The 20,594-nt window shown below is 50.4% G+C and overlaps 1 protein-coding gene across 2 annotated transcripts in view; it reads right to left on the minus strand.

The window, feature by feature from the left end:
- The window catches only part of Tgfb2 (transforming growth factor, beta 2), a 74,300-nt gene that overhangs the window by 15,238 nt on the left and 38,468 nt on the right, over window positions 1-20,594 (minus strand). For both annotated transcript variants that reach the window (XM_005374702.2, XM_005374703.2), the window contains one exon: window positions 10,470-10,633. In XM_005374702.2, the coding sequence (XP_005374759.1) occupies window positions 10,470-10,633 (164 nt within the window). The remainder of the gene's footprint in view (window positions 1-10,469; window positions 10,634-20,594) is intronic.

The following is a 20,594-nucleotide window of genomic DNA, read 5'->3' on the forward strand; positions in this document are numbered from 1 at the left end:
CAGAAGCATTTCTTGGTTTCTCTATGGAGGAAATGCTGATTCGCCAGGGCACCACTCCAACACTCCTCGGCTCTCGTGGACTGTAGAGAGCCGAATCCTGATAGCTGGGGGTACCGACGTCACGTGATCAGCTGGTTTAGTCATCCAGCCAGTGAATAAATGCTGAGCATCTTACATCACCGGTGTCTTCTCTGATTCATTTCTTTTTTTGTACCAGGGAATGGAACTCAGGATCTTGCACTTGCCAGGCAGGCGCTTGTGCCACTGGGCTATATCCCCGGCCAGATTTGTTTCTTTCAATTTATTTTACACTTACTCTCTCCAGGCCCATTCAACAGCTGTGAAGAAAGCACAGCACTCGAATACCGGGACAGTAAGCTGCCCCTGTTCTTGAAGGCACACCCTGTGAAAGCGCGGAGGCGGTGGGGCCGGAGGTGTCCTGGAGCCAGGCGTGGGTACAAAGGTGACCGTCAACACCCGAGAAGCTGGCAGGACCCTGGGCACTGAGCGAGCACAAGGGAGTGATGAGGACGCCCGGCTGCAGCGCCTGGCTCACTCCCTGCTGCGCCATGCATGCCTTGGTCTCTCTCCAGGGCCGTCCGCACAGACGCACAGCGGGCTCCGGGTGTGCTGGTCTCCTAGAACGGCGGGAACGAAGCACCCCCAGCTGTGGTTTAGCACGGAGCACTTCTCCCCGCCACCTGGGAGGTGGAAGAGTGACATTAAGTCTTGGCTGGACAGCGCTCTCTCTGAGGTCTCCAGGGAAGGACCCCTTCTCGTCTCTCGCCGCTTCTGGTGGCTCCAGGTGACCTCTGGCGTCCTTGACCTCCAGCTGCCTTGCTCGCGTCTCTGCCTTCATCTTCACCTGGCGCCTCCCCACGTGGCTCTGGCTCCAGTTCGTTCTCTTCTCATAAGGACACCGGCTGGATGATTCCTAGGGACCCAGCCTCCCCCACCTGATCACATCTGCAGTGGCCGCATTTCCAAGTGAGATCACACGCTGCAGCAAGGAGGATTGGAACCTCAAGCTCCGTCCCTGGGTGTCACAAACTACACCGCCTTAGGTGTGTTCTAACACTGCTCAGCCTAACTGTGAAGTCCTTCAGGACAGACGATGCTCTTCCCAGCCATGCTTGTTACCCCGCAGATCCTTCTCCACAGCACCTCACACAAACCCCAGGCCTATTCTTCCTAACAGACTGTATTGGAAAGATACTCTTGTTGTCACACACCTGTAGCAGCAGCATGCAGAAAGCTGAGGCAGGAGGATGGCCAGGACTTTGGGGCTACCTGGGCTACACAGTGAGTTCAAGCCAGCCTGTGCTACATATCGAAACCCTGTCTCCAAAAAACCTGAATAAATAAATAAAAAGATAACATGTGATCGAGTGACAAATAAGCTCAAGAAAAATCAGTCACTGGCAGTAATAGATGAGAACAGCTTGGATTTCTATCCATCCACACCCCCGCCACAGAAATGACACATATCCCAGAGGACAGAGGAAATGATCTGACAGCAAGAGAAATTTTATACAGGATTTTACTCTATTTACTGAACACATGTCATTAGGAGAATAAAAGCAAGGGAGAAAAAGCGAGGAAAAGAATTTCCTAGTAATACAAAGTAGCGCGTCCTGGAGATTCGGGATTGGGTGAGGCGATTTTATGCTGTAACACTCTCCGTGTGTACTGCGGCCTCCTTGGGCACCGAGGGCCCTGCGGGCGCCCAGCACCAGGCCACTGCAGGACTTTGTTTACAAGGTGGCTCACAGCCCCAGGACTCATGTCATTTGTGCCATCACCCTGATGTGTCCGTGCTACAGCTTCCCGGCCAGCACCTCTTCCTGCCAAGCCCTAAGTCACTGCAGAGCCAGCCGAGGCACGCGCCAGCTCCAGAGGAAGATGCAAGGAAACTGGCTGCCTCTGTGCAGCTCGGCGGCTGCACCACCGTGTCACGGGGCCCACTCTACGATACCCAGCTGTGCAGGCCGGTGAGGCCCATGTGACATTTACCACACATACGCACGCGCGCGTACACACACACACGCAGGAAAGTCTTTGTCTGTGATACAAACACCTGATAATTCTCTACTGTCCCCTCCTTTGCTTTTGTTCTCACTCTCTACAGATGGGCTTTGTTGACCACACAAACCACTCCCTCCCTGTCTGCGGGGCTGGGCGGTCTTGCAGACGTGCATCACAGCTGGAGGAGACGGAGCCTCAACTGCGGGCATCCCATCGTCACAGGCGAGGAAAGGGATCATGAGACAGTTGAGGGTGAAAAATGAAGAAAAACTAAGTCCAGACCGTAATATCCTCTTCTTGGCTAAATTCCTTCAGGGCTGGAGGCTTCGCCACAGCCACGCACTGTAGATTCTGAAGGTTCCTTAGTCGTTCTCGGCCATGGGAAGCACCCTCTGCTGCCCCCAAGTCTGCGAGCTCTCCGGCCTTGGTCTTCTGACTTTCTTGTACACTCACACACATTCCACTTCTCACACACACACATACATACACACATGGGAACACACTTCCAACACACTTCTTCCTCCTCCTGATGCCTATCACAGACACACGGCCTATGCTGTAATTTAATATATCTTAATATAATTTAATATAATATTTGTATTTTAATGTCTACTTAATATATTATTTGTGTTTTAATGTAATATTAATTTAACAAATATAATTGTACTTAATATAATTTACACCTAGCTGAGCACTTCAATTCAGGGGGTATGACTGTAAGGTCATGAGCCTAAACAAACACATGCTAAACCTAGTTTTTCTGCAGCTATACAGTTTGTCCCTTAGTGTCTTGGTCTCTTTTGTGTTGCCATAACTAAATACCTGATGCTGGGTACTTTATGAAGGAAGGACATTTATTACAGCTCACAGGTTTGGGGGCTATGACCACCAAGCGTGGATGGTCACATTACTTAGGGCTCCGGTGAGGGCCTTCTAGCTATGTCACCAAGCAGTAGAAGACATCACATAGTGGAGTGGATGCCAGTGTGGCAAGCAGTGTGACTGGAAGAGGCTAAACACTTGGATGGCCTTGCCTTGTAACATGCCAGTCTTGGGGCTGCTAATAAGTTCTGTAAGACCTAGCCCATTTCCAAGAGACGGAAGCTCCTCCCTCCTAAGGTGGCACCTTCAGCAGTCACCCCGCACTAGGCTCTCTCCTGAAAGATTCCAGCCTCTGAGAGTCCTTAAGCTGGGGACTAGACCTCTAACATATGGAAGCTGAGGGGACAAACCTTATCCAGACCATTGCAGTTACCCAAGAATATCAGTTTTACAAACTTCTTGTATAAATTCATCTTCGAAATCTACACTGTTATTATCTACTTCACCAGAACTAGCTCTGAATCAGTAACAGAAAATGGGCAGACCTATGTGTTCCTTTCTTCATAAATGCTGAAAGAGACAAAGAGCTAGCAAACAAATGTAATGGAAGTTCCAAGTCTAAATAATTTGAGTGATGCCTCTCAAAAGAATCCCTTCATGAGGTCACATTCTTATTCTGACATCAGTTAGTTCATTGTACTTAATATTTTAAAATTCTTCCTAATTTCAGTCAAAGAGATTTACTAAGCACCTAAAATGCAGGCAGGGTTCCAGGAGCTCATCTCTAGACACCATAAAGATGGAGCAGAAGATCCAGCATGGTGACAAGGAAGCACACAGAGGGGAACAGTTCCGTGGAGACTGGGGTGGGCTGTGCTGGGAAGAGGGACCTGAGATGTTAGGCAGGGTGATATGGGAGGCCCCTGAGCGGCAACGCTTGAGAAATAAAGGAATGAGGGACATGGGCCATGAGTAGAGGGAGCAGTGACTACAAATATAGCACAAGGAACAAGTTGGAGATGGTCTCTTCTGGCCAAGCAAAGGGTGGCTCCCATGCAATGAGAAATGAAGCTATCGTAGGGCTCTGGGTGATGTTATTAAAAATGTTTGTGGGGTACACTGATGTTTTCATACATGTATACATTGTGTTGAGATCAATTCAGGGCAATGAGCACACCCATCACCTCCAATGTTTAGCATTTCTTTGTGATGAGAATATTCCAGGTCCACTCTTCCAGCTAACTGGAAATAGACAGCGGCTGTTCTCACAGAACAGAGAGTAGACTGGTGGCTACCAGAGGCCGGGGAGGGCAGTGAAGCACAGCGAGGGGGGAGGCTGTGAAGTGGGTGCAAAGCAGGGCTTAGAGAGGAGCTGGTGTTGGCATTCCACGGACCCACAGCTAACTGTAGCAAGTAGGGGGTGTTGATTGACCACTATATCCTCAGGGATCACTGTGAATCCAGCATTGCAAAAGTTCCTGGAGAAACAGAGACCAAGCAGGAGGCCATTGCAAAGCCCAGGTGAGAGGTGAGAACTGTTTGGACAGGGGCAGAGGCAGCAAAGAGGTAGACCAGGGCTGGACTGTGGATCTTCCTAACGAAAGCCAGAAAGATCAACTGAGTTACCTGAACTCTTCACTAGAACCTTGGCAGTTCTTGGAAAACCAACTCTACCCTTTAAAAATCCAGTCCCTTTAAAAATTGTCCCTCTGATAGAATTCCCCAGTGTATGACAGCTTCTAAACTGCAGTTCTAGAACAGGAGTTCCAAAAAAAATACTCTGAGCACTGCGTTAAGAAAAAGAACAATGGTACTCTTAGTTATGACACTGCATGATTACTAGTATTTCTCGGAACGCAGTATGGAAGGGCCGCTGTTCATGCTACTTTTGGGGTCACGTCTGCTCACCAGGTTAACAGGCTCTAGGTAACCCCATAAGCTCATGCAAATGATAACAATCCAATTTCCTTATGAGGCGAGCATGCCATTTGATCAGTTTTTAAAAAACCCTGCCATGTTAGCAGCCTTGTACAAACAAAGTGTTTATTATACCTCACGGCTTTTCTTTAAAGTTACTACTATTCCTCTGTGTGTGTGTCTCTGACATGGCGCCGGGGGTAGGACTGGTGTTAAGGGGATTTCTGTCATAAAACTCCATACAACAGGAGCACAGTAGAACTTATTCTTTTTTCAGTAGCACTTTTTCCAAGTCTCATTTAACAGACAGTCAGTTTTTTTGGCTGACCTCTTTTTTTTTATTTTGCACTCTTGAGCAACAGGAGAAATGAAAGCTGAAGTCTGTGTAGGCTGGGTGTGCACGTGTGTGTGAAAAGGGGGGCGATTTTCATTAACCCCATTAGTGCTGTGCTTCATCTTTTGGTTGTGAAGAAATAGAATCTCTTACAAAGCAGGTCCAGCCACCTAGCTTGAACTTTCACTGTGAACCCTTAGATATGTGCATTTCAACATCCACGGAGGTGATACTCCCGGAGTGCTCACGGACTTGACGGTTCATGCTTATCTTCCCAAATCTTTGTTTACTTATTCTACCCCATCAATATCCATTCACCACATCCTCAAATTTGAAAAATCACATAATATACTATGCAGCTGGGAGCCAAAAATAAATGGATATAAATGACTTAGGATTGAGCCACTGTTGATCCGTACAATTGATCTCCTCTAGAAATAAAGAGATCATCCCACTTGACAAGTTGACTACTTTTTAAATGCAAATTTAGCAAGGCATTAGAATCCAAGTATGAAAGCAAGGGGTCTGAGAAAGCAGGACAGACTGACTTTACTCTCGCCTGTCAGAGGTCTGATGAAGAATCCTCCACAGAGGGGAGCTCCTTGGAAAGCTCATGCTGGCAGTGAGGACAGATTCCCTACTTCTCTGTAAGAGTGAACAGCACCAGCGACTTCAAAGGCCATGGTCAAGGCATCTAGGGTTCCCTTTAAGCCCGCTGAGCTTGTTTCTTCCAGCACATTCATTTCCCCCTGATTTCTGCCCCACCCCCAGCAGAGTCTCTTTTATTAAGATCTCCGGCACCAGCATCTGTGGCCTCATGCAGACCCAGGGGAGAACGTGACGCTTTGATGAGTTCTCCTCCTCACGCTCTGCAGGACATGAGCGCAGCCCATCCCTCTGCCTCCCCAGGGGTTCTTTTCGTATTATTGTACTCAGCGGTCTGGAGTTAATAAGTTAATCTTTAAAATAACCTGGTAACTGACTTTCACAGATAGCTCCGTCGAAGGTTCTTCCCCTTGGTGGAACGGAAGACATGGAGGTCAAACTCTCAGAGGTGACAGTTCATCATCCCAATAAACACCAAGCCAATCAGGAATGAGAAAGAAAACAGAAGTCCCCATGCCCGTGCCACCGCATGCCACCCTGCGCTGCTTCACAGAGGGCGGGGGGAGTCCTACATGTGGTCCTCAAGGCCCAGCATGTGAGGGTGCACAGGGCAGCAGGCGAGCTCAGCGCTGATGTCATCTGCACAGGATACCAACCACACCCACCTCTGACCACGCGGTTGGGACCGTGCTGCAGCGAGTACTGTTGGGCTCAAAGAAATTCCTTCGGTCTGGCCCAAGCAAGGTGACAAACTGCCCTCAGCTCTCAGAGCCTGGCTGCAATTTGACATGGTTGCAGGGGTCCCCCAGGCTGCATGTGTGCAGGCCTGGCCCCCAGGGTGGTGGCGCTGAGAGGTGGGGGCCCTCAGGAGGCAGGTCCTGGTAGACAGCAGCTTCCTTCCTAGCCACATGACCTGTCCCTGGCACACGCCCTCCTGCCATTGTGGTGCTTGAGGTGATGTAGCTTAGGGCACCAGCACTGGGGCCAGTGCCCTGGACTGTCAACTTTCATAAGGAGCAGAATAAACCTCTCTTCTTCATGACTAGCCTCAGGTATTTCATTATGGCATCACAAATGAAGTCCCAGGCACTTTTGCAGGTTTCTGGGATGCTGCTCTAACTGAGGCTCGGCATGCCCCTGGGGTGGGAAGAGTGCTGCTGAGGTGCCTTTCCTGTGTCTCTCCCTCCACCTGACGCTGGACAGCAGAAAGGCAGAGGCTGGTTCCATCCCAGTGAACCCACGCAGCTTATCTGCTTAACAGTGCAAGGTGGAATGATGCTGAGTCCTTTCTGGGCCTGGGTTTTAAAAGGATGGGGGGCTTGGAAACTGGACCCCAGCTTCCATGTGAGAAGCCTTCCTGGAAGGTGGCGCACACTCGGTGTGAAGGAGAGGGCCCCGCTGAGTCCGCCTCCTGCTGTCATTCCAAGCAAAGTCATCAAGGGTCTTCTGAACCAGTCTGTCTATGCTGTGACCCCAGGACAGGGGTCACAGAAAGCAGGACCGTAAGGCTGTGTTTCCTTTTATCAAAGTTCCAGCAGAGCATTTTGTAGAGCGGAAGGTAGGGAGAACTCTGAGTTCCCACCGAGGTTGTGGTTTCACCCAACTGAATGTGACTTTAGAAAATGCGTAGTTAACTACACACAGGGCGAAGACAGGGGAATCATCCACAACAGGCAGTGGCTCTGTGATAGACGCGCACAGCTCTGGGGAACTCTCCCAACTCTCCTAAGGACCACCTGTGGCTGTCGGGTGTCCTCGTCCAGCACTTTCCTTCCAGTCCCTGCTGCTCACGTCTCGTGGTCCTGGGAATGAGCCATTTCTACAGAGGGACGGGAGGCTAAGGCTGCCTCTTGGATACATCCACTTGGTCTTCTCTTCGGTTCTTGGGAGCTCTCTGATGCTCTTCTTGGACCTCAGCTAATTTCCTGAGGTGATGTTGCTGCATAGGGGAGTTGCAGACAGCTTGGGGGCTACTGTCCTTCCTCCCTTTCCTGCTATAACTGTCCCCTTTGGGATTCCCATGTCCAGTGACAGTGGCCATGCTCAGGACTCTCCAAACTAAATATTTCTAATGGAGGTACCCTAATCCACGCAGAACTCACAGCTTATGTCATGGTGCAGCTGCAGAAACCTCTGTGAAGGGGCGTGTCCACCAAGAACTCAGAGACCCTCTGAACTACCAGCCTCATGGGACATGGCCCTTCCTGGAGGTGACATGTCTGTGGAAGGAAGGGAAGACATCTGCAAGTCTGCTGGCAGAGACCCATCAGAGCACAAGACCACGGGGCAAAGAATGACAGTGATCTAGCAGCTTTTGCTGTAGACAAAGAGACTGGAGAGACCCACTGCCGATTTGCTGAAGCCAAGTCAGTGGGACAGTGTCAGGGAACAGGATATGGCTGTCCCCACAGACAGAAGCACAAGAATGATTTAACAGCAGGAGGAGGAGAAGCAGGAGATGGGATCATGTTTTTTGTGCTTATTTGTTTGTTTGTTTGAATCACCTTATGATTTATCTGGCCACCCTCATCCTGGGTTCTCTGTGGAGAAAGCACTCTTCGCTTTCCCTCCAGCCTTCACTCGGCCCTATTTCTCCTTCCTTTTCTTCTGTGCTGGCTCTGCTTGAGGGAGAGAGGAAGGAGTGGCCTTGGGAGTTGAGGGTGGATTTCTGTCCCAGGGCTGCCACCTCCCAACCCGATTTCTCTATTTCCTTGATACTCAACCCCTCTCCGCAGGTGGAGGAAGGTGGAGGAAGGAGACAGCGCTGTGAAAAATACCAGGCAGCATAAACTCTTCAGTCCAACCCTGAGGATGGAGTCCCCAACACATGCTGGTGGCAGAGGCAAAGTCACTGTCAGCCACCTGCTGCCCTCCCATGCCCTGAAGGCATGAGAAGATTTACAGGTCTCCAGGCAGATGTTCTTTCCTTCCTTTTTTGTGGGAGGAGGGTACTGGGAATTAAACCCAGTGCCTTTGATGGAGCCTTGTCTTCTTTAAGACACGGATCCCACCAAGTTGCCCAGGGTGGTCTTGAACTTACAATCTTCCTGCCTCAGCCTCACAGACATGCACCACCATGCCCAGCTATGCACTTGTGTAAGAAAGAATCCCTTTTCGTGAGCATAGGTATGCATTAACTAGTGCTATAAAGAAAAAGCTTTCATCTTACTCCTGAGATCTCATGTATATCAGCAAGACACGATCAATCTTCATTTTCATAATGAAGATTGGGAATACTTTCATCCTAACGATCCCAATTTCCAAATAATTAGACTCTGGAACTAGAAGTTTCTGCATATAGATGTTACCTCCTATCTCTTCCTCGGGTGAGCTGCTTTTCAATCAACTGATCACACAGGAAGTCACGTGACCCTCCTCCGCACTGAGCTTGGGGTCTCTTCTTCACTGCAGCTCCCCGCACTGTGCTCAGGGCAGCCTTCTTCCGCTCGCTTGCAGGTGCCCGGCACCCATGCAGGCACCCTCCCTCCAGCCCGTGAGATCCCATCACCATCACTGTCTGAGGATATGGCTCAGAGGCACAGCCTGGCACGTGTGCAGCCTGTGGTTCCATCCCCCGCACCGCAAAACACTCTGCCCTTGCTGGAGTTGTTCCTTCTGCCAAGAACACGGCCCCTCACCCTTGCCCTGCTTGAGATTCTCTGGAAGCCTCACCCAAACGCCAGCCCCTGGCCAGATCCACAACTCCCCCACCCCCGCCTCCTATGACACTGATCATACGCTGAGCATCACTCCGTGGTGCACAGGAATCACCCCGGGATCCCCTTAGAGTGGAGATTCTGAGTGCTGCTGAGTCCAGGCTGGGGCCTGAGGTTCCGCAGTTCTCGAAGCTCCTCTTTGATGCTGGAGCCACTGCCGGATAGACCCCGCCTGAGCTGCCAGCTTTGAGGAGCCCGTCCGGAAGTCACAGCCAGGCCCTCCACCATCTTTTTTTTTTTTTTTTTTTTTTTTTTTTTTTTTGGTTTTTCTCCGGTACCGGGAACCGAACTCACGACCTTGTGCTTGCCAGGCAGGCGCTTTTGCCGCTGAGCTAAATCCCCAGCCCTCCCTCGTCTTCTAGTGGTGTTGCTGGATAGCTGTGTCAAAAGATGGTGGAGGGGGGCTGGGGATTTAGCTCAGCGGCAAAGCGCCTGCCTGGCAAGCGCAAGGTCATGAGTTCAGTTCCTGGTACCGGAGAAAAACCAGAAAAACCAGAAAAAAAAAAAAAAAAAGAAGACCAGGGAGAGGGAAGGTCGGGGCTGCTGGCATAGCGGGGGATGGGGGCATGAGGAGCTCGGGGAGGGGTGGGCTGGAGAGAGTGGAGTCAGAGATGAAAGAGAAACTGGAGAGGTTAGGAAGGAAAAGGAGTGAAGCAAACTGGGAGACCGCAGACAACAGGAAGGAAAGAAAGAGGGAAGGAAAGGAATGGACAACAGGACATCGGCTGACTTCCTTGTCAAAGTGGCATCCGGTCAGCAGCATCCGAGCTTCCAGAGGAGGGCTCTGACGCTGGACCACAGCGCTCCAGGACCACGTGCTCCACGCTGCTGAGCGCCGGCACAGCCCTTCACGACTGCACGCTCACGTGGACGCTGAGTGAGCCGGAACCCTGTGCCCATACCAGGACAGCAGGCCGGGGCCTGGGCCACGACTGCGCATGGACAGAGTAGCCGGTGTCAGCGTCAGCTAAGGAGATCTCAGTCAGTGCAAAACCTTCTATCTGAACCTCACACCAATCGCGAATGAAAAGCAGCCACACCAGAGTTACCTGGTACAGCTCGATCCGCTGCTCGGGCACCCTGGCCTTGGGGTTCTGCAAACGGAAGACTCTGAACTCTGCTTTCACCAAATTGGAAGCGTTCTTCTCCATCGCCGAAACGTCAAAGCGGATGATCCTGAAGTAGGGTCTGTAGAAAGGGGGCGGGATGGCATCTGTAAAAAGTTAGGGCAATCATTGGAAATGATAAAACCCACTGCGCTTGCACAGAAGACCGCAGCATGAGACAGTCCCAGAAACCGTGCGGGAAAGGGCCACAGGATGCGTCCGCTTCCAATGGCCGATTCAATACCATCAACAATCTAACCAGAACAAGAAAAAAATAAACATATGCATTTGGTTACAGAAGTAGCAGATTAATAAAGATTAGCACACCACTTTCAATGACATTCGAGGGCATGCAGTTAACTCTGTCCTTTGGAGGCTGACGGGGTGGTGGAAAATCCTAGAGGGTTATAAACTGGAACAAGTTCGTGACAGCTGAAGTCTGGAGAGAGCTGTCAGGCCTGCTTACACTTTAATCCGATGTGCCAAGAAAATAGCTCCTAATGGCAAGCAGCTTGCCCATGTATTTTTTTTTTTTCCTTGAAAGTCTGGCATCCAAATACTCTACTTTTATCCAGGCTCATGTACTACATCTTTTTTGGCTACAATAGTTTGGTTTTTCACACATGTATGGCCAACTTACGGTAAGGAAATGTGAGTAAACAGAACTATACCCATAAGCTGGCCATGCAAGGTCTCACCCTAAAATTCTTTATTTGGGATACTACCTGTTGGTGTGTGGCCACCCTCAGGATGAAGGAGAAGAAATCAGCAGCGGTTCCTGCAGCTCTGAACCACGTAGAAGACAGAGTTGCAGGTAGTACCCAACAATTCCAAGTTCATGCCTTGCTTAGAGTTTTGCTGTTATTTTTAGTTACCTGGCAGTGCCTTTAAATATGCATCTGAGGCTACACCAGAAAGCAGGCCACCCCCCATGCTTTTATACACAGTGTTCACTTCTCGGGCTCCAACACCAAGCAGGCCCCTTGTCACAGCCAAATGTCCACAGTCTTTTCCAAAACCTCTTACAAATTTACCTTCCCTGTTCCAAGGCTCCATCCCATGTGGTGGCTCCATCTCCTTCTACCCTTCCTTCTCTTATGTAGCTTTTTTACAACATGGTCATTCACACTTGTGTATGTTTCTTTACAAACATTTTTATGACCACGGCATCATGTTTGTTTATTTTGTTTTTCCCTGTGAAATTTTAAGAATCTGAAAGGCAGAGCCTGTTTGCCAGGCCTTTCTTTTTCCCTGAATATTCAGGACAGGGCTGTGCACACAGGGCGCTCCCCAAATGACTGCTGTTTGCATAGTTGGTCATCAATGAGAGTCTTAAAAGACTCAGGCATCTGGCTACTGGCAACCCTAACATCTTATTAAATAAGCAAGCCAGCCTGCCCATCTTAAAATAGAAATAAATACCTTTCGTGATTTCTTGGGAAGCCTGTGCCCTGATAATTACACTGAAAAAAAAAAAAAATGCCAGGGACACAGGAACATTTCCTCATCTCAGAGCTCTGCAATTCTTTTGCAGAGGCTTCAACAGCCCTTTCCCTGTACGCTGGAGACTCTGAACACAGGTCCTTGGAGAAAAGGTGAATTCCAAGCCACCCTCTCCTCAACTCTGGTTCATAAAATGAATGTGTGAATTGAGGCTTTGTAGCTGGTAAACCAGAAGCCTCAGAAACAAACAAACAAACAAAAAAACCCCCAAAAATCCAAAGCATTCAGATTTTGGAGAAAAGCAAGTATTCATGCAGACAGAGCGATAACTCACTACATGGCCACTGTGAACTCATTGTGGTGGGGAGGGTTCCACGCTGGGGGACACTCATACCAGCAGAAAGATCTGTGGAGCTCCCTAGCATAGTGGCTACAAAAGGTAGCTACTCAGAAGAAATATGAGATCTGATAGAAAAATACGGTATGCATTTAAATTTTAAAAAATTATTATCGTAAATGTCACATTTCCATTAAACCCATTTAAAATATTCCCCCTGCTTCAAACACACTTATCCCATCCTTCTTGCCACTTTCTGAAGCAGTTCTGGAAGTCTTCTTTCATGAGTGTCTTACGTGGTGCTCGCGTGGCTGCCTCAATTTCCTCAGTACATTCAAAGCATTTACCTTTAATGGTCATCTTGTCTTTGGGGAAGAGCCAGAAGTCACACGGTGCCAGATCTGGTGAACAAGGTAGATGAGGACACGCTGTAACGTTTTCACAAGCCTGCCTTTCAGCTGGATGGCGCTCAGCAGCAGCATTCACCATAATTCTGATCACATCTTGTAAAGACATTCAGGAAAAAGGACTTCCAGAACTGCTTCAGAAAGTGGCAAGAACAGCGAGGTAAGTGTGTTCGAAATGATGGGGAGTACACTGAGGGGGATTCATAGTGGGGTGTCTTTTACTGCAATGAATTTTATTATTACTATGAGTCCAAGGGGCTGGGGATACAGCTCAGTGGCTAAGCACCTGCCTGGCAAGCACAAGGTCCTGACTTTGATTCCCAGTACCAAAAAAAAGACATACTACGAGCACATGTTTGTGGTACTAAATGATTACAGGCTCCATGTGGAACTGGTGCACATACATAACACATCTGAATTCTCTTCTCATCCCCTTCCTCCCCTCTCCTCCCATCCCCGCCCTCCATCTGTTGATCCTCTCCCCTCTGAGAAAGCTCTAGCTCCCTTCTTCCTATTATCTATCTTTTATTTTGTTCTTTATTTATATTTTGGGTTTTTTCTAGACAAGAAACCATCTGATGTTTAAGCTTGTGCATCTGACTCACTGCACTTCACATTATGGTCTCAAGGTGCGTCTGTTTTCCTACAAATGACTCAAATGTGTCCTTTCTTAAACATAAAATATTCACCATATATTCTGACCACACCTCTTGGATCTTTCTCTTCTGGAATACGCCCACCCCTAACGGTGACTGGAGCGTCTGGTCCCAGCCTAACCCGCTCAGCTGAAACAGGCCGCCCGGGCACCCAGACAGAGCGGCGGGCAGGCCGGGGCCGGGCCCTGGCTCCGCACACCCTCTTGGCCAGGCCGTGCTGCAGGCGGGCGGCTGCTTTCATCTCTGCTTATCCCCCGCCTTAGGCAGCAGAAGCTTCAAGATCCTCTGGAGGAGCAGCCTGGAAGAGCGGGGAGATGCGCGTTTCCTGTCATTAGCCAGCGTAAACACGGGGCCCCCTCTCCTCTGGCGGCACCCACAGGCCTCTTCTGCTTCCACAAACACCCATCTTCAACCCGCCCATCCTCATCTTATCCTTCCATCAAGTTTGTAAATAAGTGCTTTTAGGATTTATTTTTATTCTCCTTTGTGTTTATTAAACTCGGAACCAATTTTCTCTCCTTTCTGGTCCTCTGCCCACTCTCACTCTTCCTTTTTATGGCTGCCTCGGACTACAGGGTCAATTTTGTTTCTTCTTCTCCTAAGCAAATCGTGCAATGATCCCGTCCCAGGCTTTTGAGCTCAGAAAGAGTTTGCAGATATTCACAGGAGGAGCCCTAGGGGAATCAGACTGCTCCTCTGGGCTCCCCTGAGCTCTCGGCAGGCAGCGCTTCTCCCTCTTCCAGGCCTCAGAGAACCTTAGCCCCCCTGTGTTCCACAGCACCAGTCGGTACCGGGGCTGCTTCTGCTGTAAATGGGAGTGGAGCGCCTCACCAGGGACTACTCCTGTCTCATCTCCTCAGGGAAGAACCTGGCCCCGCTGCTCCAGCACACAGGAGCACAGCCTGAGACTGTGCACCGAGGACTGCCGAGTCCAGGCACAGTCCCTCTGTGCCCTGCTGTCATTTCTTACGGCTCACGAGCCCCCGCCTGGCTGAAGGCGTTGAAGGATTTGTCAAATGTTTTCTCGTCAGGGAAAAGTACAGTCACTGTCGCTCACTGTCGCCCAGACAGTGGCTCGGCCCTAAGTCACAGGCACTTTAGGGGTGGACCTCGGGCAGGCGCGGGGTTGGGGCCGGATCGCTCCTGGGCCAAAGAGCAGGGCAGGTGTCGAATGATCCACTCACTCACACTTGGAGGGACAGAGCTCTCTCCTCTGCTCCCTCCAGGATTCATTTCCCTCTCTGGCACAAGTGTTCACTCTCAAGTCCTCGGGCACACTCCCCACCCCCGGCCCCTGCCAGGTGGTCGGAACCTGTGCCTGACCTCTGCCAACTCCGCCACGGGCACACGCCGGCCCGCTCCTTCCTGTCCATTTCTGACCCACTTTTCAGTTCCGTCCAATCAACTTCTTCCACCCTCCAGTTTCAGCCCAGTAGGCAGGGGAGGCTGGTCCTCCTCCCACGCTGCCAGGGGCCTTGCCTCACACAGAAGACATGCTGCACCACCCCGCACTCCGGGTCCCTCCCCGCCGCCTTGGCACACGCCCTTGTTCCATCGAGTTTAGAAAAGGAGAATGGGAAATAAATCTAAGCTGTCATGAATTTCCAAAGTAAGCGTTCGGAAAGCCTGCCTGCGGTACTTAACCACAGACCCTGGCACTGCGACTGGGGCCGGAGCCGGGTCCCCACCTTCTCAAAAGACCTCCCACGTGAGCTCCATGCTCGGGCCCGCGGTCCTGAAGCCGCAATCATTTTGCCTTACAGAGCACATCTTGTCAGTGCAGCTTGCGGGACAATGAAGCGAGGGCAAGGGGCTTGGAAACAGCCCTGCGGCTGGCCGACCCACCTCGAGGACTCTCTGCCTCCGGGCCTGTGTCCCCTATGTCCTCAGCCTCTTCTGGCCCACCCAGTGATGACTGTCACCTCCACACTCAGGAAGACTGGCGTCAGGCACACAGCCCATGCACTTCCGGCAGGACACGGTGTCCAGTGCGCCACCCACTGCTGACAGTGCCGCAGGTGGCGGGCTCCCCTCACCACTCTTCCTCGAGGGACCAAGCCCATCCCAGCCTGGAGTGTGCAACGCCACCGGCGGAGCCGTGGATCTATGGGGCGGGAGACGCCTATGCCTCGCCTAAGGAATCATTGGTCTGGGGCTGCTGCCTGGGGACCCTGTGGCTAGTTGGCTGCATGCTCCTGGATACCTGTGAGCACCTCATTCCGGGAGTGCCCTGGTGCCCAAAGACAGCCACTGACATACGCACCTACACACAAAGGGAAAGAGAGGGGGAGACAGAGAGAGAGAGAGAAGCAGGCAGTTATATGTTCCTGAATCTGTGAGAGCATTTTCTCTTTTGAATGAAAGGCGTTGTGCTTGCATTTTGTAGAAAGGCCCTGCATACTTTGTATCTAGCCCTGCTGTAGCCATGGGGCTATGTACAAAAGAGGTAAGAAGACTTTAATGATGCAGCAAAAGATCTTTAAGGTGATCTCTGCTCTAATCCCAAGTGAAGCAGTGCTTAGTGGCCTTCCGGAGCTATTTCTTCTCCTCACTGAGGTGACGGCCACGGAAGCGGCTGTCTGGATGACATGAGCAAGCAGATGGAAAGCCGGAGCCCTGAGTCAAGCACACATTTCCACTCAGGTCCCTTCCTGTCCCCTTTCCATCCCGCAGCAAGGCTGCCAAGTGGTCAGTGGGCTTTCTGTGGATGCCCTGCGGAAGAAGCACTCCTACTGCCGGACAGGCTTCATTATGGGAGGAAAGACCTGGGGCGGCCTGCAAACCTCCCTGTGTGAGCTGAGAGAGCCCTGTTCCCTCAAGCAGAGGCATCAGTCACCAAAGTCCTTAGTGTCCTGCCCCAGAACGCTGGCCACCAGGAAGGACAGGAAGAACATTCGCCCTCCACCCAACATCTCTGCAGCGAGCACCCCCACTCCTACTGCACTGCTCAGAGCAGGACTACTTTTAGAGGAGGACAGAGTACAAGGTCTTAGAACATCACTCCTGTGGGATGAGGTGGGACAGAGAAGGAAACTGTGGAGGGCACAAGAAAACCCCAGGCTGCCTAGAGCTCAGCCCTTCAGCAGGACAGTGCTCCAGCCACCCACCCGGTGTTTATTCCCAGTTAGGATGGTTATGCTGCAAAACTGTCTGGAGAGAAATGCTTGGGTTAAGGACTCATTGATATTTGCTGTGATTCTCAGAGTGGTTTTTCGCCTGCCATTCACCTAGGGCAGCAGGATGCACCCATTCATCCACTGTGCTCAAGGCACGTCTGCGGTGGGCAAAGGCACAGCTGACACGGAGCTGAGCAGATGAGTAGAGTCCGGTGGATCAGGAGACAGGGAGCTTAGTGTCTGCCAGCAGCGTTCTTGGAGTCAGCAGCAACAGAAACGCCTAAGAGAACTTGGCCCAGTCTCACTGTCCTTGCAGAGTGCCCAGGAGAGCCCAGGAAGGTCAGGGGTTCGGGGCGAAATAGCAGGTGTGGGTATGGAAGTGACCGCTAGTGACCTGGAGGTTTTGTGTGACTCCTGCCCAAAGTATTCAGCTGTGCTTCAAATCTAAACCGGCTCTCTTCTGTGGGGAAGGCAGCAAGAGGAGTACAGGGCATGCAGGACCCTGCTGATGAGAGCGGATGTGCGTGTCCCATGCAGCAGCATGCCTCCTCAGTGGGTGGTGGTCTGCATCTCAGCAAACTCCTTGGGCCACGCCTCTGTATCTAAAGTGTGGGAACCGCTAATGTGAAGAATGGAAGAAAAGAAGTCCCCGAAGACACACAGAAGTACAAAGGAGCGTCTAAATTTTCAATCTGGTATTTTGCATATTTAAAAAAAAAAAAAAGTAGGACAGAAAAGAGAAAACTGCAGCCACACAAGAGCTCTGAAGCTCCCCAAATGGAAAAACAGAATTCCTCTGTGACTTGCAGAGCTGTCTGCCCTGACTGAACGCTTCAACGGATCCAGAGCCTTGGAAAATACAGACGCCTGCCCAGAACCCCCAGGGTCCTGATCTCTGGACTAGGATGGACTTTCCCAAGTTCCTTGGGTGATTCTGACCACAGCCAGGACTGAGACTGTGCACGGAGAGGACCTGACCAAGCTCAGCGTGAAGAATAGAAGAGTTGGAGGTTCAAGTACTCCTGGGCCTTGTATACGGAAAGTTCTTACTTTCTATAGATCTGGGAACCACATTTTAACTTCAAAGAGTTAAAAACAAAAAAGGGAGCTCGCTGACTTGCATGGTGGTCGTCACCCACCTCACTGGAAAAACTAAGGGCTGGCAAGATGCACCTTGCCCAGTTCCTGGGTCCCACGGCAGTTTGCGCTCTGTCGCCTGAGCTCACCCCTAGCTGCCTACCTGTGCCATTACATTCTGCCCACTATGATGCTCTCCAGAACTTGTTTTACACCTCTAAATCCAACTGTTAGATCATCGTTCGCTCACCACCTGCGTGGGAAACACCCGGGGAGTTATTAATCCCTGAGGCATCCCCGGTGAGTTCCGGTTGGTTCTCTTGCACACTCAAGCCTTAGAACATCTGCCCTCAACTAGGACGGTCTGGTGCTATAAACTTGTCAGGCCTTCCCGCCAGTTACTCAGAGCCCCACGCACCTAGAGATAAATGAAATACATCCATTTCGCCAACCCCACCCTAGGGAACATGGCCTGACCTCTCTGCAGCCTCAGAGTGCTACGCAAGACCTCTTTCCCACTTTGCACTAGCTATGTAGACTTCATGTCTGCAGGGAAGATGTTTGGGATCTCATCTCAAAGATAAACTCAGAGCAAGGAAAGTGAAATAACTTTTAGCAAAGGTCAGGTGAGGTGAGGTGAGGCTGGACTTGGAATCAAAAGCCCATAGCTTTTCACTCCCTTCTCCTGCTTTCTGTGCAAAAGAACCCCTGGGTGCAGGGCATGACCGACACCCAAGGCAGCAATACCAGCACATGCATGGACGCACACAGGGGAAGTGCTCCTCCCCAACTAGAGATCAGCTTGCCCTTGTAGCACAGCTTGAAAGCCTTAACGCAGGGCCTAGTATTTTCACTGACACACCTAACAGAAAGGCCTTGATTTGGAGACCTAGGGTCTCCCTTCCAGTGAATGTTCCCCAGTACGAAGTACTCTGCTAACAGCCCATAAACTTGTGCCTAGTGTCCTGTCTCAAGTAGCACCCACCGGTTCTTCTCCCCCAAATCCCTGGGATGAACACAACAAATGCTTGCTGGAAATGATGGCACTTGCCCTACAGCTCAGCAGCAATTGCTGTGGACTTTTGACATGCTCAGTGGCGTAGCAGCCCCTCACTCCTGACATCCCCGCTTTGGGGGAAGAGAGTCTGGGGTTCACTAGACATCCCCCACAGTGCACAAGACAAGCAACCACCAAATGTGTGGAGGGTAGTAAACTAGGTACTATGTGTGTGCACATATACACAGCCAGCAAGAAACCAAGACAATTGTGTTTTGGGGTTTTCTGAAATTTGTCTTGGCACACTGGATATGGATTTTATTTCACTACCACATCCCAAACACTGCTGACATTCAAGTCACAGCAATTTAACACAGAATGACTGAGAAATAAACAGCGCATCGGCAGCGGTTTCTGATTTTCCTCTCCGGCCATCCCACCTATTAAATGTAACACGGCACCAGAGCATCTGCGATTTAAAGCCGGAGTCTCCGAGAGGGAGGCGGCGTCAAACGTGACACGCTGCTGGCAATGGCGAGCACGTCAGCTGATGTGACTTGGCCTTCACCGAGCTGCTACTTGAGACTGTGCGTCCCGTCAGCAGGAGCGTTTAGGCCCTTCTTACACGGTGCAAAGAAAGTAAAATAACAGTGGTGCTGGCCCGTGGTGTTTGGTTTTCTTGAACTGTGACAGACGTGGGTTTCTAGTTTCTAGTCCAAAGTTTCCATCACCTCTGTAAAATCCTTTCTATGGGGACACATCTTTTGCATACAGTTCCTCCACGTTTCCCATCCGGCTCAGCGCTTGGAGATGGCTCCTACAGGATGTCTTGGGCTTAGCAGTAAAACTGTGGACGCTGAATGAGCAGGATACTATGGCTGCTGGGAGGCCAATGGCTAACTCTGAGGAGATTCAGAAACAAGGCCCATGAACAGAATTTGGCCAGACACACTTCTATGAGCAGGTAGACACTGAATGCGATGTGTCCCTTCCCAGTGGCCTCACAGCGGCAGGCTGTCCTCACACGGGATATGGAACCGGCTCCCAGTTCATTGCCATAGTCTCACTCTTTGAAGTATGTAAAACTCTGTCTTTTGTTCTCTTTTTCTTTCTCCTTTCTCGCCCTCTCTTTTTTTTGTTCCATTTTCTTCCGCTCCTCCTTTTCTTGCTCCCCTCCCATGTGTGCTCTTGTTCTCTGATATCCGGGGACAACACAACCACACTTTGGGTTCCCCAGCGGTGTTAAAGGAGCCACGGCTCCACAGCTCAGTGTTCCACACAGCTATCCCAGAGTCCAGCAACGGCTCCGAACACGGTCAGGAAAAGGGGGCCCACAGGAGGTGATTCATTTTTATGAATTAAACTTAGAAAATTTAGGGTATCATCCTTAACCCTTCAATAAGAGCCATACTTCATTCTTCTTCCTTTTACAGACTGAGAAACTGAGGAGTGAACTGTTTCCAGTATAACACCAAACGCAGTAAAGCACACAGCCCCTGACATGCTTGCTCAACACTGGACAGTCTTGCTCATCTCTGTTTTTTCAGAAGAATTCTTATCCCAAACAAACAAACTCTGAAGTCCCCTTTCCGGAAACTATTTTCCTTGTAACTCTGCAGTGAGTGGTGTAAACTTTCAACATGTTTAGCGGGTGTCCTGGCTCCTTATTAGCCTGAAACTCTTTCCTAATCTTTACAGAATTCTAGCAGTGGTGTGTAATGGCCAGCGCACATTTGCACTGTGAGGTTTTATTCGTGTCTTCTGTTAGCTTCTTGCTGTGGCCTAATTTCTTAAAGGTAGTTGTCTAATTATTTTGAGGCACTGTGTTGATTTGTGGCTCTGCCCTAAAGCTTAAGTTAATAAGCAGTAGGGAACACCCTGCTAGGACTGTAAGCTGTTTACCAACTTAACCGAGTGACACGGGTTGCTATTACTAACACATTAAATTCATGGTTGAAGAGGAAGCAAATGTCAAGAGAGAGAGATGATCTAGATTGTCCAGCTTGAGTGAAGTAAACCAAATACACCAATGTTC

This window comes from Chinchilla lanigera, unplaced genomic scaffold, assembly GCF_000276665.1.
Source record: "Chinchilla lanigera isolate Chin_1 unplaced genomic scaffold, ChiLan1.0 scaffold00005, whole genome shotgun sequence".
Taxonomy (NCBI): Eukaryota; Metazoa; Chordata; class Mammalia; order Rodentia; family Chinchillidae; genus Chinchilla; species Chinchilla lanigera.